The sequence below is a fragment of the Chlorocebus sabaeus genome, chromosome 14 (genome assembly GCF_047675955.1).
Source record: "Chlorocebus sabaeus isolate Y175 chromosome 14, mChlSab1.0.hap1, whole genome shotgun sequence".
Classification (NCBI taxonomy): domain Eukaryota; kingdom Metazoa; phylum Chordata; class Mammalia; order Primates; family Cercopithecidae; genus Chlorocebus; species Chlorocebus sabaeus.
Window position 1 is genome coordinate 15,098,208 of NC_132917.1, and position 14,482 is coordinate 15,112,689.

General features: G+C 40.8%; 1 protein-coding gene across 2 annotated transcripts in view; it reads right to left on the reverse strand.

Moving 5' to 3' along the window:
* NBAS (NBAS subunit of NRZ tethering complex) overlaps window positions 1-14,482 on the reverse strand; it is a 414,675-nt gene that overhangs the window by 119,857 nt on the left and 280,336 nt on the right. For both annotated transcript variants that reach the window (XM_038006212.2, XM_038006211.2), the window contains exons 39-40: window positions 12,120-12,196; window positions 11,602-11,739 (exon numbers count right to left, since the gene is read on the reverse strand). In XM_038006212.2, the coding sequence (XP_037862140.2) occupies window positions 11,602-11,739; window positions 12,120-12,196 (215 nt within the window). The remainder of the gene's footprint in view (window positions 1-11,601; window positions 11,740-12,119; window positions 12,197-14,482) is intronic.

Genomic DNA, 14,482 nt, shown 5'->3' on the forward strand with positions numbered 1-14,482 from the left:
CTCAGGAGTTTAAAGTTGCAGTGAGTTATGATCACAACACTGTACTCCAGCCTGTGGGACAGACTGAGATCCTGATCTCAAAAAAAAAAAAAAAATTATAATTTCAGGCCACACATTATAGCCAACAGATTTCCACACAGTTTATGCAACTTTAATCTCTTCTCACTAAATACAAATTATCTAGTCCTCTGTGAATCATTTTTATTTCATATTCTTCATACAAAAAACTTATTCACTTTTCCCAAGAGATATTTAAGGATAAAAATCTAGCGTTTCAGTCTTCAGGATGGAACACGTCTAGTGCTAAAACATGTACTGAGTCTCATTTTGCATTAACAGGTACTGAGTCTCATTTTGCTTTAACAACCCTGTAGGACAGGCATCTTACTGTCATCTCTGTTTTACAGATGAATAAAGAATGAACTCATCTAAGGCCTTTAAGCTGGTAAGTGACAAAGCAGCGCTATAACTCCCATGCATAATGCTCCATAAGAACCATCCTTTTATATTCGGTATGTAGGAAGGGGCATCTCTTAAAAATACAAGGCTCTTGATTGGACCAGTGTAGACACAGCTCCCACTACATGCTGGTAAGACTTGTTGCTATAACCTGGCTTTGTGTCCCCACCCAAATCTCATCTCGAATTGTAATCCCCACATGCTGAAGGCGGCCCTGGTGGGAGGTGATTGAATCATGGGGGCAGACTTTCCCTCTTGCTGTTCTCATGATGGAGTTCTCATGAGATGTGGTTGTTTAAAAGTGTGTGGCACTTCCCCCTTTGCTCTCTCTCCCCTGCTCCGCCATGGTAAGATGTGCTGGCTTCCCCTTCGCCTTCTGCCATGATTGTAAGTTTCCTGAGGCCTTCCAGCCATGCTTCCTGTAAAGCCTGAGCTGTAAGTCAATTAAACCGCTTTTCTTCATAAATTACCGAGTCTCAGATAGTTCTTTATAGCAGTGTGAGAATGAACTAATTAATACACTTGCCATTAGAGTCCTTTTACAAATGATAGATTTTCAATGATAGATTTAATGCTGTCATTCTGTATTGTTCCAGGCAGACATTTTTCCACACATACATTCCTCCTCTCATGCCATATATATGTGCTTGTATGTGTGTGTGTGTGTGTGTGTGTGTAAATATAAATGTCCATTAGGTGTTCAACTGGATATTCTATTTGAGCTGCATTTTCTTTTTTTTTTTTTTTTTTTGAGACGGAGTCTCGCTCTGTCGCCCAGGCTGGAGTACAGTGGCCGGATCTCAGCTCACTGCAAGCTCCGCCTCCTGGGTTTACACCATTCTCCTGCCTCAGCCTCCCAAGTAGCTGGGACTACAGGCGCCCACCACCTAGCCCGGCTAGTTTTTTGTATTTTTTTTTTTTTTTTAGTAGAGACGGGGTTTCACCATGTTAGCCAGGATGGTCTCCATCTCCTGACCTCGTGATCCACCCATCTCGGCCTCCCAAAGTGCTGGGATTACAGGCTTGAGCCACCGCGCCCGGCCCCTGAGCTGCATTTTCAAGCCGCTTGTTTTTTCTTCTCTAATGATAACAGAGTGTTTTAGAATCATAAGCAACAATAACATTTAACTCTCTGATATAAATACACCTCCTTTTAAAATTCTGTCTTAATAAGGTGGTGAGGCTGGGCACAGATGCTTGTGCCTGTAATCCCAGCACTTTGGGAGGCCAAGGTGGGAGGATTGCTTGAGCCCAGGGGTTCGGGACCAGCCTGAGTGACATAGTGAGACCCCATCTATACAAAAAATAAATAATAAGGTGGTGATTAGGGACATTCTATTAATTTTTTGATAACAGGTTGTACATATATGAGTTTATAGCTCATCAAATATTTGTGGTGTATAAAAAGATTTTCAGTACTTCAATTTATTGTATAAAGCATGATACTGAGAATAACTCATAAAAAATGAGAAGAGACAACTTCTCATAAAAGCTTCCAAGAAAAAGTTAGTTATGGGGGAAAAACACAGGAGTTGGCATCAATGATCTGGATTACCAGTTCTTCCCTCATGAGCTTTAAGTTTTCCATTTCTAAAATTGATGCAATTTCGTCTGAATCCCCATAAAGACTAAATGAGACTGGATGAATGAGCATTTGTAAGTTCTAGCTCCCTATGCAAATTATTTTCTGATCATTGCCACTGGTACTTTCTATGTCTTCCTCAAGAAACTTTACTGGTTACTGGTTATGATTATTTCCAATATTCAAATTAAATTTGAGTAAAAATTTTTCCCCTGAGCTTATCACTACTTTTCCCAAAATATTCCAAAGCATCTCCTACTCATTCCAACACTGCATTTCATACATACATTTATTCACTCCACGAGTGCATAACATTACAGTTTCAAAAGCATTTTCACATGATTTTCATTGGACCCTCCTATCAAGCCAGGGATGTGCGCGGGGAACACTGTTTCTTGTTTTATAGACACTCCCATTTGTAGTTGAAGCATCCAGAGCTGTGGTCTCGCAGCTGGAAAGTGACTCAAGCCACCTGGCTTCCCACCCGCTTGCCCCACACTGCTGAACAAGTCTCCATGAGTTGTTCTACATCCAGCTTCACACCTAAAATCCCTCGGAGGTTTCGGGTTAGTAAACTCAAACTTCTCTCCCTCTTTCCAACATCTACCTTCAGTGACATGATGCATGGGTATGAAAGCTTTTAGTCTCTAAGAAGCTTAAGAAGAGCTTTCTGGGCAGCTTCAAAATCTTCCATATTCAGTATTCAAAGTGATATGGCAAAATATCACAGGCTGCAAAAAATAACAGCATAAAAAGCCATTCATAATTTAAAAAGGAAACTGTGAAGAGTTAAATTACTTGATTTTTCCCCTCAAAACTTGGCAATGCAGTTCTTCAGGGAGGTGAATAAAGTATGATTTATTTAAAGAATATGGTCAAATCCCTGTAAAAACAAAACATGCATAAATATTCATGACAACAAAATGCTCAATGACTTAATCTACTACTTACCAGTAGAGGTAATAAATCCATTCTGGTTTAATAGTCTCTACATTTCTTGGTAATATTATTTGGAAAGTTTTAAACAGGTAGTGTGTTTCCCCTTTAGGATCGTTATTTTGCTTGAGATAATTTTCTACTTAGTATTTTCAATTAGTAGCTTAAAAAATGCATTTTAGAAATAATCTACTATAATGTTCTGAATTTCATCCCCTGCTGAGTTTGCTTCCCTAGTCTATAAAACTAAAGGACATGCTTCCATTTTTAACCGATTTTATCTTCTGAACACTTTTTTAAAAGAATGCTGCAAAGATCACACTTCAAAATACATTTACAATAATTACAAAGGTAAGATATGAGGGAAAAAAATCAAGTACAGAACAATGTGCACAGCCTACTTACATCGACTAAATATAGTTATATAAGTATGTACAGCATGAACTATCTCTGGATGGACACAAATGAGAAACACTGACTTTTTATTACATACTATTTTCAACATTGAGTTTTTAGGTCACGTGTGTATTATTTTTTAAACGTAAAAATGAGTTAATTAGAACAAACGCTAGAAGAGAAAATTCTCTCGGACTGACCATTTGCTAACCATCAGTATATAAAATTAAACAGAAAAATGCAGGTGAGGAAGGCAGCTCCATGGATCATCTGAGAGAGCTGCTGGGCTCCAGGGGGCCTCTGCTGGCTCAGGATGGTGATGTCCTTCAAGGTGCACAGCTGTGCATGGGAAATAAGCCCACAAATTCTATCAACACTTTTATTCAAGGCTAGTAATCTACCTAAGCCAGCATTCCTGCAGCGCATATCCAGGAGGTGGGAAGAGAAAATGTGAAAAGACTGTGGAATTAGAAACAAGTTGAACTGACAACTGAGTGAAAGCTAAGCTTCACTGGGTGTTATTATGTGTAGGCAACAAATTGAAACCACTTTGATTTCAATTTCCAAGATGATTCATCTGGAGTTTGTCATATTTAATTCTAAACTCAGCAGTGCTGTTTTATGCAGAGGAAGATGCTGAAAACACTCAAATAATGAGCCATTAGGCAGTCAATGAAAAACTCCTATATACTTAAAACATCCAACTATCGTGTCTACCGGTGTTTCCTTCAAATCCATGAGGGTCAGAACTCACAACTGCAAACCTGAAACCTCAAGCTGTTGTGACACGCAGCACTTGACATGACCCCTGAACTCATCTACATACCAATCAACAGTCACTGAATAACTACAGTGGGCTAGGTCTGGGGATACAGGGAGCAAGAGAATTCCTGTCTTCAAATAAGGTTGCCACACTGAGCGGACAGAGATGTGTATCGACTGTCATCCTAAAAAGAACTGCTTCCATGGGTGCACACACAAGGAACAGAGAGAGATGGAAGGAGGCCAAGTAAGTTTCAGAGGAGGTGCCTCTGAGCTCAGACTTGCCTGCCCACAGCGGGGAGAAGGAAGAAGTATTTCAGATGGGGAACTGGATCTGCATGCGCACAGAGGCACCATAAAGGATATTAAATTCAGAGAAATCTAAGTTCTGAGCAGCCAGAACATAAACTTCAAAAGAAGCAGTGTCAGGAAACATGGCTGGAGGGGTAAGGAAGAGCCAGCCAGTTCACTGAAGGTCTTATCTGTCATATGCAGGATGTTACCTGGTAGACATTGAGGGACACAGGAAAATATCCTGCTGGGAATTACCCGTTAGGTTTGTGTGCCGCCAAGATCACTCACATCTGAAAAACAGTGACACTGCTTCTTTGGAAACAAAGCTTGAGCGGCCGCTGTCCAAGTAAAAAGCACGTAAAGCTTGGCATCCGGGGCTTTAAATGATAGGATATCACTTTCTACCAGAGTAACCCTGAGGAAGTAACCACACTTCTGAGTTGTATCTTCTATAAAGAAGATTCCTTTTCTGCAAAATGAGGTTGCTCAAAGGATCAAACAGCAGAATGAACGTGAAAGGTACTTTAAGACGGCTGTTTACAAAACTCCCATACCGGGTTCTCCTCTGCTCTCACACCACAACAGTCATCAATGCAGAAGATGTCTGTGACCAGAAGTGGGGGAGAGTCTCTCCCCACTAAGTGAGCAATCAGTTTGGGAACAGACAGGAACTGGGTGTCCTCCAATTCAATTCCCGGAGACAGCGCCAGATCTGATGTCCAAGAACAGAATGCATCCAGCACAGGAGAAAGATGAAAGCCAGAAGGCTCAGCAAGGCAGCTTATCCCACCTTCTTCCAGTAAGATGAAAAGTATTTACGTTCAAAACAATAGAACGCATGTGCTCTGACAGTGGTAAGTACAGGGGAATACAAAAGCACACGGGGGAGGACCCAACCCAGCTTGGAGGACTGGAGAAAGGTTCCTGAGTGAGGTGACACCCAAACCAAGTAGCTAAGCAAAGAAATGGTGGCAAAAACATTGAAGGCAGAGCTTTTGGTATGGCTGCAGCACAGAAGGATGAAGTTGGAAAAACAGGCCGATAGTGAGATGTGCAGAACATGCTGGGGCAATGGGAGATCCTGAAGGATTTTGGGTGGAGACGAGGATGTCTTCACCTCCATTTTAGAATGACTACTCGCGCAGTTGTTCAGGGGAAAATATAAAAGTAAAAACATGAAGACAAGGTGATGTTCATGAGGCTGTCGCAGGACGTCTAGGTGAAGAACTATGGAAGACTGAATTAAGGTGAGGACATGAGGTGGAGAGATGGAAACAAATGGAAACCCACTCACTGGTGACACATCTGTCTGTCTGGAAGACATTCAGAAAGCCTTTGCATCTTGATGGGAAAAACATCCTGGATTCTCTCTAATTCTTCATTTTTCCTTTTAGACCAACAATAAGATGCTTTCCAGAGATTGCCAAGAAGCCCCTGGAGAACTAGCTGACTCATGCCCATGTGCTATCTCAGGCTACCAGAGGGCACCTCTTTCTGTCTGGACCGGCTGAAAGGTTAGAAATCAGGTGTTCAGGCATCATCAATGGGCCCCCTGGACTTTACTGGCTTCTGTTCCCACAGCATTAACGCTGCTTCCTCAAGCAATGACTCTGAACAGTGGCTACCCTATGTTGTTGCACCCAGAAAGGGAATGGTGGTGGGTGGCTGGAACTATGCCACAGGGTGGGTGGGTAGTGTGACAACCAGGAATTAGAGGCCAAGAGCTAGCATGAGGGCAGGAGAGTTCCAAGGAACACTTTCAAAGGAAAAGACAATTTGATAGACGTGATGGTTAATATCAAGTGTCAACTTGATTGGATTGAGGAATGCAAAGTATTGTTGCTGATTGTGTCTGTGAGGGTGTTGCCAAAGGAGATGAACACTTGAATCAGTGGCCTGGGAGAGGCAGACCCACCCTCAGTGTGGGTGAGTACTGTCTAATCAGCTGCCAGTGTGCCTAGAATAAAGCAGGCACAAGAAGGTGGAAGAAGCCAACTGGCCAAGTCTTCCAGCCTTCATCTTTGTCCTGTGCTGGATGCTTCCTGCCCTTGAACATGAGGCTCCAAGGTCTTCAGCTTTTGGACTCTTGGACTTACATCACTGGTTTGTTAGTGGTTCTTGGGCTTTCAGCCGCAGACTGAAGACTGTACTGTCGGATTGCCTTCTCTCAAGGTTTTGGGACTCAGACTGGCTTCCTTGCTCCTCAGCTTGCAGACTGCCTATTGTGGGAATTCATCATTGTGGGTGGTGTGAGTCAATACTGCTTAATAAACTCTCCTTCATACACAGCTATATCCTATTCCTTCTGCCGCTCTAGAGAACCCTGACTAATACAATAGAAAAATGGTGATAGAAATAAGAACGAGAGTTAATGGGCAGAGATGGTGGGTTGATAGAAGCTGGATGGAAGAAACAGAAATTGGGGTAAGAGGTAGAAAGGAATAAAAACCCAGACATATTCTTTATACTACAATGCCAAGCTCTATGTCCTTTAGAGTAGGTACTCTAACGCTGAATTGATAAAAGGTACACAAAATATAAGACCTGGAAATAAAATACTTTCCACCAAGTGGAAAGAACTGTAGGAACACAGAAGTAGAAACCAAGATAAACACACCTTCACTTTGAACCCTTATCCTTCAGTATTTTGCTTTATTTCTTGGCAAGCTTTAGTTGTTTCCTGCAGAGTGACTGCAGTATGTGGATTTGGAAAGAGTGGTGGCCGGATACGAAAGGTGGGATGGAATGAAACGGTTTTCTCCTGACTCGTCTGTGTCACAAACAATACATGCATTAGGACTTTTCTTTTTATTTTGGTATAAAGTAATTTACTATCAGGGAAAACAAGAAAAATATAATGTACTACAACTTTCCTCCAAGAGAACTACCTGAATGAAAGAAACTGAAGATTATAGCCCAAAATGTGGCTGTGCAGCCAGTTTTTTCGGCTTTCTTAAAAGCTGTAACTTGTTGTCTATCCCACATCCATCTTCAGTTCTCTAGTTTGCTGCCAATCTAATCCACATGTACTTAACTGTCTCACACGGATTTAGAGGAAGCGGCAAGGTCTTGAGGTCCGGCACCATGCCATAGTCATCCTCCAACCCCAAGGCTCAGCAGCAGGTGTGGCACATGAGGGATGCTTAATGACTGACAGCTGACTGATGGAGTGGCTGATACGGTTAGGTTTGTGTCTCCACCCAACTCTCATCTTGAATTATAATCCCCATAATCCCGATGTGTCGAAGGAAAGAGCAGGTGGAGATAACTGAATCATGAGGGCGGTTTCCCCCACGCCGTTCTCGTGGTAATGAGTGAGTTCTCACAAGATCTGATGGTTTTATAAAGGGGATTTTCCTGCTTTGTTCAGCACTTCTTCCTGCCGCCTTGTGAAGAAAGTGCCTTGCTTCCCTTTTGCCTTCTGTCATGACTGAAAGTTTCCTGAGGCCTCCCTAGCCATGCTGAACTGTGAGTCAATTAAAACTCTTTGCAGTCTCAGTTAGTTCTTTACAGCAGTATAAAAACAGACTAAAACAGTAAATTAATACTGCAGAAAGCAGGGTGCTGCTATAAAGATACCCAAAATGTGAAAGCAACTTTGGAACTAGGCAACAGGCAGAGGTTGGAACAGTTTGGAGGGCTCAGAAGAAGACAGAAAGATGTGGAAGGGTTTAGAAGTTCCTAGAGACTTGTTGAATGACGTTGACCAAAATGCTGACAGAGATATGGACAATGAAGTCCAGGTTGAGGTAGTCTCAGATGGAGATTAGGAACTTGCTGGGGACAAAGGCAACTCTTGCTATTCTTTAGCAAAGAGACTGGTGACATTTTGCCCCTGCCCTAGAGACCTGTAGAACTTTGCTTGAGAGAGATGATTTAGGGTATCTGGTGGAAGAAATTTCTAAGAAGCAAATCATTCAAAAGGTGACTTGGATGCTCTTAAAAGCAATCATTTTTATGCATTCACAAAAAGAGATGGTTTGGAATTGGAACTCATGTTTAAAAGGGAAGCAGAGCATAGTTACTTCTAGGATGTAACTAACTTGCTTTTGATTTTACAGGCTCATAGGCAGAAGGGACTTGCCTTGTCTCAGATAAGCCTTTGGACTTGGACTTTTGGGTTAATGCTGGAATGAATTAAGATTCTGGGGAACTGTTGGGAAGGCATGACTGGTCTTGAAATGTGAAAGGGACATGAGATTTGGGAGGGGCCAGAGGCAGAATGATATGGTTAGGCTTTGTGTCCCCACCCAAATTTCATCTTGAATTTTAGCCCCCATAATCCCCATGTGTCAAGGGAGAAGCCAGGTGGAGGTAACTGGATCATGAGGGTGGTTTACCTCAAGCTGCTCTCATGAGATCTGATGGTTTTATAAGGGGCTCTTCCCTCTTTGCTTGGCATTTCTCGCCCCTGCCATTTTGTGAAGAAGGTGCCTTGGTTCCCCCCACCTTCCTCCATGATTGTAAGTTTCCTGAGGCCTCCCCAGCCACGCTGAACTGTGAGTCAATTAAATCTCTTTCCTTTATGAATTACTCAGTCTCGAGGGAATTTTATTTTTTTATTTTCTTTTTATTTATTTATTTATTTTTTTGAGACGGAATTCCACTCTTGTCACCCAGGCTAGAATGCAATGGCACAATCTCGGCTCACTGCAACCTCCGCCTCCCAGATTCAAGCGATTATCCTGCCTCAGCCTCCCCTGTAGCTGGGATTACAGGTGCCCACCACCATGCCCAGCTAATTTTTGTATTTTTAGTAGAGGCGAGGTTTCACCATGTTGGCCAGGCTGGTCTCGAACTCCTGACCTCAAGTGATCAACCTGCCTTGGCCTCCCGAAGTGCTGTGATTATAGGAATAAGCCACTGTGCCTGGCCTGGGAAGTTCTTTATAGCAGTATGAAAATGGACAAATATAGTGGCCTTCCAATCTTACATATTCAGGAAAGGTACAGCATGGGGTAGGCAAACAGTGGGACCTTAATATAAATGATATAGTTGGAATGGAAGAGTGAGATCTAATTTCAGCACCTGCATCCCAGTTCAATGACATCCACTTAGAGACCTCAGTCAAATATATTTGATAACTCAACTGACTTTTAGGGGGAAAAAATTCAAGTTTACCATACGCATTTGGTCAAAGTAAAGTTTCATTGTGTTTCAACGTACTTAGAGTTTTAGAGGAAATTATTTAGTACTTGTGTACGCACGTAGTGCTAATGAAAAGGTAAGAGTAAAACAAATTTGCCAAATTTCCACTTAATTACTTCAGTCCCTTAATTTATAACACATATTAATGCATGTTTCTTATTTCACATAAAACCATACCTGAGATGTAAAAAAAAAAAAAAAATTACTAGAATATAGTAAAGTTAAATAAAATAAGCATCTGTATAAAGCAGCAGTAGCTACCAAAGAACAAAAAAAAACCCCACAATTCCCAAAACAAAGTAACACTTTAGGTAAGCTGGTTAAAAGAATAAAGCATTCCTGTTTCTTGTCCAAATGCTGACATGAGAATAAAACTATGCCCATAACCAATACACACCCAATAATGATGGTGTCCGGGGAGAGTCACCTCTTATGGATGGTCTTTCCACGTGTCTTGTTGTAAATAAACACTGATGGATGAAAGCCTATCTATCACCACAAACGGAAGGTTTTCACATCATTCTAGTTCTTAGATATGATTTGGAAGGTTGAGGCAGCTAGAACTTTGACAGACACATGAAATTATTTCCTTACATAAAACATAAGACCTGGAAATAGAATAAGCTTTCTACAGCGTGGAAGAACTACAAGAACATAGAAACCAAGCTAAACACATCTTTACTTTAACCCTTATCTTTCAGTATTCTGCTTTATTTCTTTGCCAGTTTTAATTGTGGAAATCTTAAAAAGATTTTTTTTTTTTTTTTTTTTTTTTTAAGGCAGAGTCTCACTCTGTTGCCCAGGCTGGAGTGCAGTGGCATGATCTCGGCTCACTGCAAGCTCTGCCTCCTGGGTTCATGCTATTCTCCTGCCCCCTGAGCAGCTGGGACTACAGTCGCCCGCACCACGCCTGGCTAATTTTTTTGTAATTTTAGTAGAGACGGGTTTTCACCATGTTAGCCAGGATGGTCTCGATCCCCTGACCTCGTGATCCGCCCGCCTTGGCCTCCCAAAGTGCTGGAATTACAGGCATGAGCCACCGCGCCTGGCTAAACAGGCTTTCTTAAAGAGTGACTGCACTATCTGAGTTTGGAAAGAGTGATGGCGAGATACGAAAGGTGGGACAGAATTGAACGATTTTCTCCCAACTTACCCAGTCAAAAATAGTACATGCTTTCGGACTTTTCATTTTGGTATAAAGTAATTTACTATCAGGCACAACAGGAAAAATATAAGTTGTATTAGAATTTGTTTGGGGTTGGGAAAGGAGGACTCTTGCCTCAATAAAATCTGGACCTTGGATTTATGCACACAGTGGATTATAAAGTCTAATCAATTTAATTATCTACTCTTAAAATGATCCAATACAAAAATTAGATAATTTTGCAATGCTGATAATTGAAACTGGTCTGTCTATACAAGTACTTGGAAGGATTTTCCAGTGGCATCTGCAATACTTTTGTCTCTACAAAAGAAGACACATGTAACTTGAGGCCATGTTTACCTGCTTTCACTTGGAAATTAACAACAAAGTTACATAAAAGCTGTCTGAGGCTTATGGCAAGTAGGAATAATATGTTTCAACATTCTATCTGTACAACTAACTACTCTCATACCTCTGGCTTAAAAAAAAATAAAGTGCAGTATTGCTCAAAGAATTATGTTGCCTACTTTCCTAAGTTAGGCACAGCCATCTTCCTTTTAGAAAGTCAATTAAACAAACAATTCTCCATTTTGCCTTTCCTACTACTTTAGCCATTCCTAACTAAGAACTTAGTAAAATTAAGTAAATGAAAGAAAAGTTAGAGGGAGGAATCAATATTCACAATAAATATTAAACTCTACTTACTGATGCCTGGGAAAGCAACTTCGTTAAATACAGAAAAGCCAAGGGCTGCCTGCCACTTGGAATACATTCTCGATACAAACACAATCAGTTCCTCCAAAAATTAAACACGTGTTTTGAGCATTTTAGAAAAGGCTTAACTCTGCTCATTAATAAGGTGGAAATCATGAAGACTCACTCTGTAAAGAGGATGGCACTTGTCCCTGAAACATGGGGCCAATCGGGCATAGATCTGGAGGCTATAGTAATATGCTGCCAGTTGGAGAGATAACGCAGAGGGGGACTGCTTTTCAAAGCACCGGTTAGCATCTAACACCTAGGAAGGAACATGTTAGAATTAACTCAGCTGAAAGGAAATTAAGAAGATTATTATAAATCATTACATTTCTAGTCATTCCTGCAGATTTTTCATCCAAAGTTCCCATTATATCAACTCAAGTTCAAGATCAACTTAATAATAACTATATTAAAAATCATAAGGCACTACAAAGCAGATCCTATGCAATAAAAGTGGATGTAAAGATCGACATTTAAGCTAACTATAGAATTGACTCTCTAGATACTGACCAGGATCCTTTATTACCTAAGAACTAAGAGGAGGAAATGACATGCAATAAACAATTTTACCGATGAAAATTCACAGTATACATTTTTCATTTATCATTTTTAAGTTCTTCATTGGTAAGGCAAACTTACCTGTGGTAAGGCAAGAAGATAAGCAAGAGCCAAAGTCATGTCATTTGGCAAGGCTTCACTTGCCAGTTGCAAGAGAACTGAATGCAGAAAAAGAAACATTATTTTACTGAGGTTGCATATGATAGTCATTAAGTGCCATGGTTTCAGCCCTATAAGATTTCAACAAATAGTTTGTGGCACAGACCTTTTATGAAAGTCTGTTCAGCATCATCTAAACACAGATCACATGGAACCGTGTTAAACAGTAACCTTGCCTTAATTCAGAAAAAGCATACTGTTGGTTATTTATACATGAGGAAATTCTGTCAGGGCAGCTGCAAAGGCTAAGTGCAAAGACATGAGAGAGGCTGGTTTCCTAGAGCTGGGTCTTTCGGTTTTAAAGATGCAGACCATGCTACAAAATTGTGTATCAACGTTAGTTAATACGGAGGGTGATAACATGAGTACTAAAGATCAGAGCAATAAAATAGCGGCAGGAGGGCAAATTTAGGGTAAATCTTTTGATGACTACAATGACGATAATATGATTTTGTTCCTTCCAAAACACCCCTCTTCAGGATGCTCCACAAAAAGAAAATCAGTCTTTTGTTTTGCTTGTATATCTTAAAATATCCCAGCCATTAAAAACTTTTCTTTTTCACATAATTTTTTACACAAACCACAACTTGCCAATGTCATAGCTTTAACATAAGAGCATGCATTGTCAATACGGTCTGTGTTTGTACACAGTTTGTTTCAATAAGGATGTATCCTATTCATTTAGGATCTCAGTAGCAAATACTAGGTAGTCATATGTAATCACAATATGAATTCTTTACTTTTAAAAAACACACTCTCATGATCGGCACTAATGCCAATCACGGTGGGAGGGTGAGGAGGAACCTACACATGGCTCAAGTGTCGGAGGCTGACCTAGAACTCAAAATTTCCTGTGGGTGATTCACAAAGAAAATCTGCTGTGTCTTCCCCACTGTATATCTACAAAGGGAACATCAGTTCTCCAAATATTCATTTCCTACATGTTATCCAAACCTTATGAACCAAATGGACCACCAGTCAGCCTCAGCCCCTGCAAGGAATCATACAGCTTTAGAGATATTTTGTAATCAAAAGCTATTTATTTCAAGGTCTACTTCCAAATTTATTCCTTCACTCAGTATCAACAAGAACCTTCTTTGAACCAGACACTGCCTTATGAATTAGAATCTTTTCAAGAATAAAAAGACTCTAAATAAATAATTCAAAATACTATTCAAAGGGCCTAAACCAAATTTTGTACAACCTATTATAATATCAAAGAAAACACAGCTGGGCATGGGGGTTCAAGCCTGTAATCCCAACACTTTAGTAGACCAAGGTGGGAAGATCGGTTGAGTCCAGGAGTTTGAAAACAGCCTGGACAACACAGTGAGACCCCATCTCTACAAAAAAATTTAAAAAAATAGCTGGGCAATAGTGGGATATGCCTATAGTCCCAGCTACTCAGGAGGCTGAGGTGGGAGGATCACTTGAGCCCAGGAGGTTGATGCTGCAGCGAGCTATGATTATGCCACTGCACTGCCTGGATGACAGAACAAGACCCTGTCTAAAAAAGAAAGGGAGAAGGAGAAGGAGAAGGAGAAGGAGAAGGAGAAGAAGAAGGAGGAGAAGGAGAAGGAGAAGGGAGGAGAAGAGAGAAGAGAGAAAAGAAGAAAGAAGAAGAAAAAGAAAGAGGAGGAGGAGGGGAGGGGTGGGAGCAGGAGGAGTAAGAGGAGAAGGAGGAAAAAGAAGAAGAAGAAAAAAGAAGAGGAGGGGGAGGGGGAGGAAGAGGGGGAGGAAGAGGAGGAAGAGGAGGAGGAGGAGAAGGAGGAGGAGGAGGAGGAGGAGAATTAGTGAATACACCCCAGAAGACTAACAAATGAAGAATGAAGGTGTTAAGCTATAAATTTTTGATACCAGAAAGAGAAAGCATGTAGAAACTGCTGAAAATTCTAAACTAATTGAGAAGGATTTACTTAGATCCTAGAAATAACATACTACACAAATACACAACACACACATACACACACGGCTGCCTACTTGACTTATCACTACCTTATATATTCTATTATTTGATAGCTGCCTAACAGTCCTTCAGGATCCTTATTTTGAGAGAAAAATAACTCTATTTTATAAACTAATAATTCTTCTCTGTTAATTTTATTTCTTATAGTCATTTAAAAGGTGGACTTCAATTGCAACCTCACCTAGTTTTTTTCCCACTCCATTTTAATTTTCTTCAGATACTTCCTTCTTTAGATACAAAAGAGGCCAATTTTCAAACAAGCATATCTGAACCCACTCATCAAGCTTAGCACTGTCTCTTCAAAGGAGCCCTCAGGAGC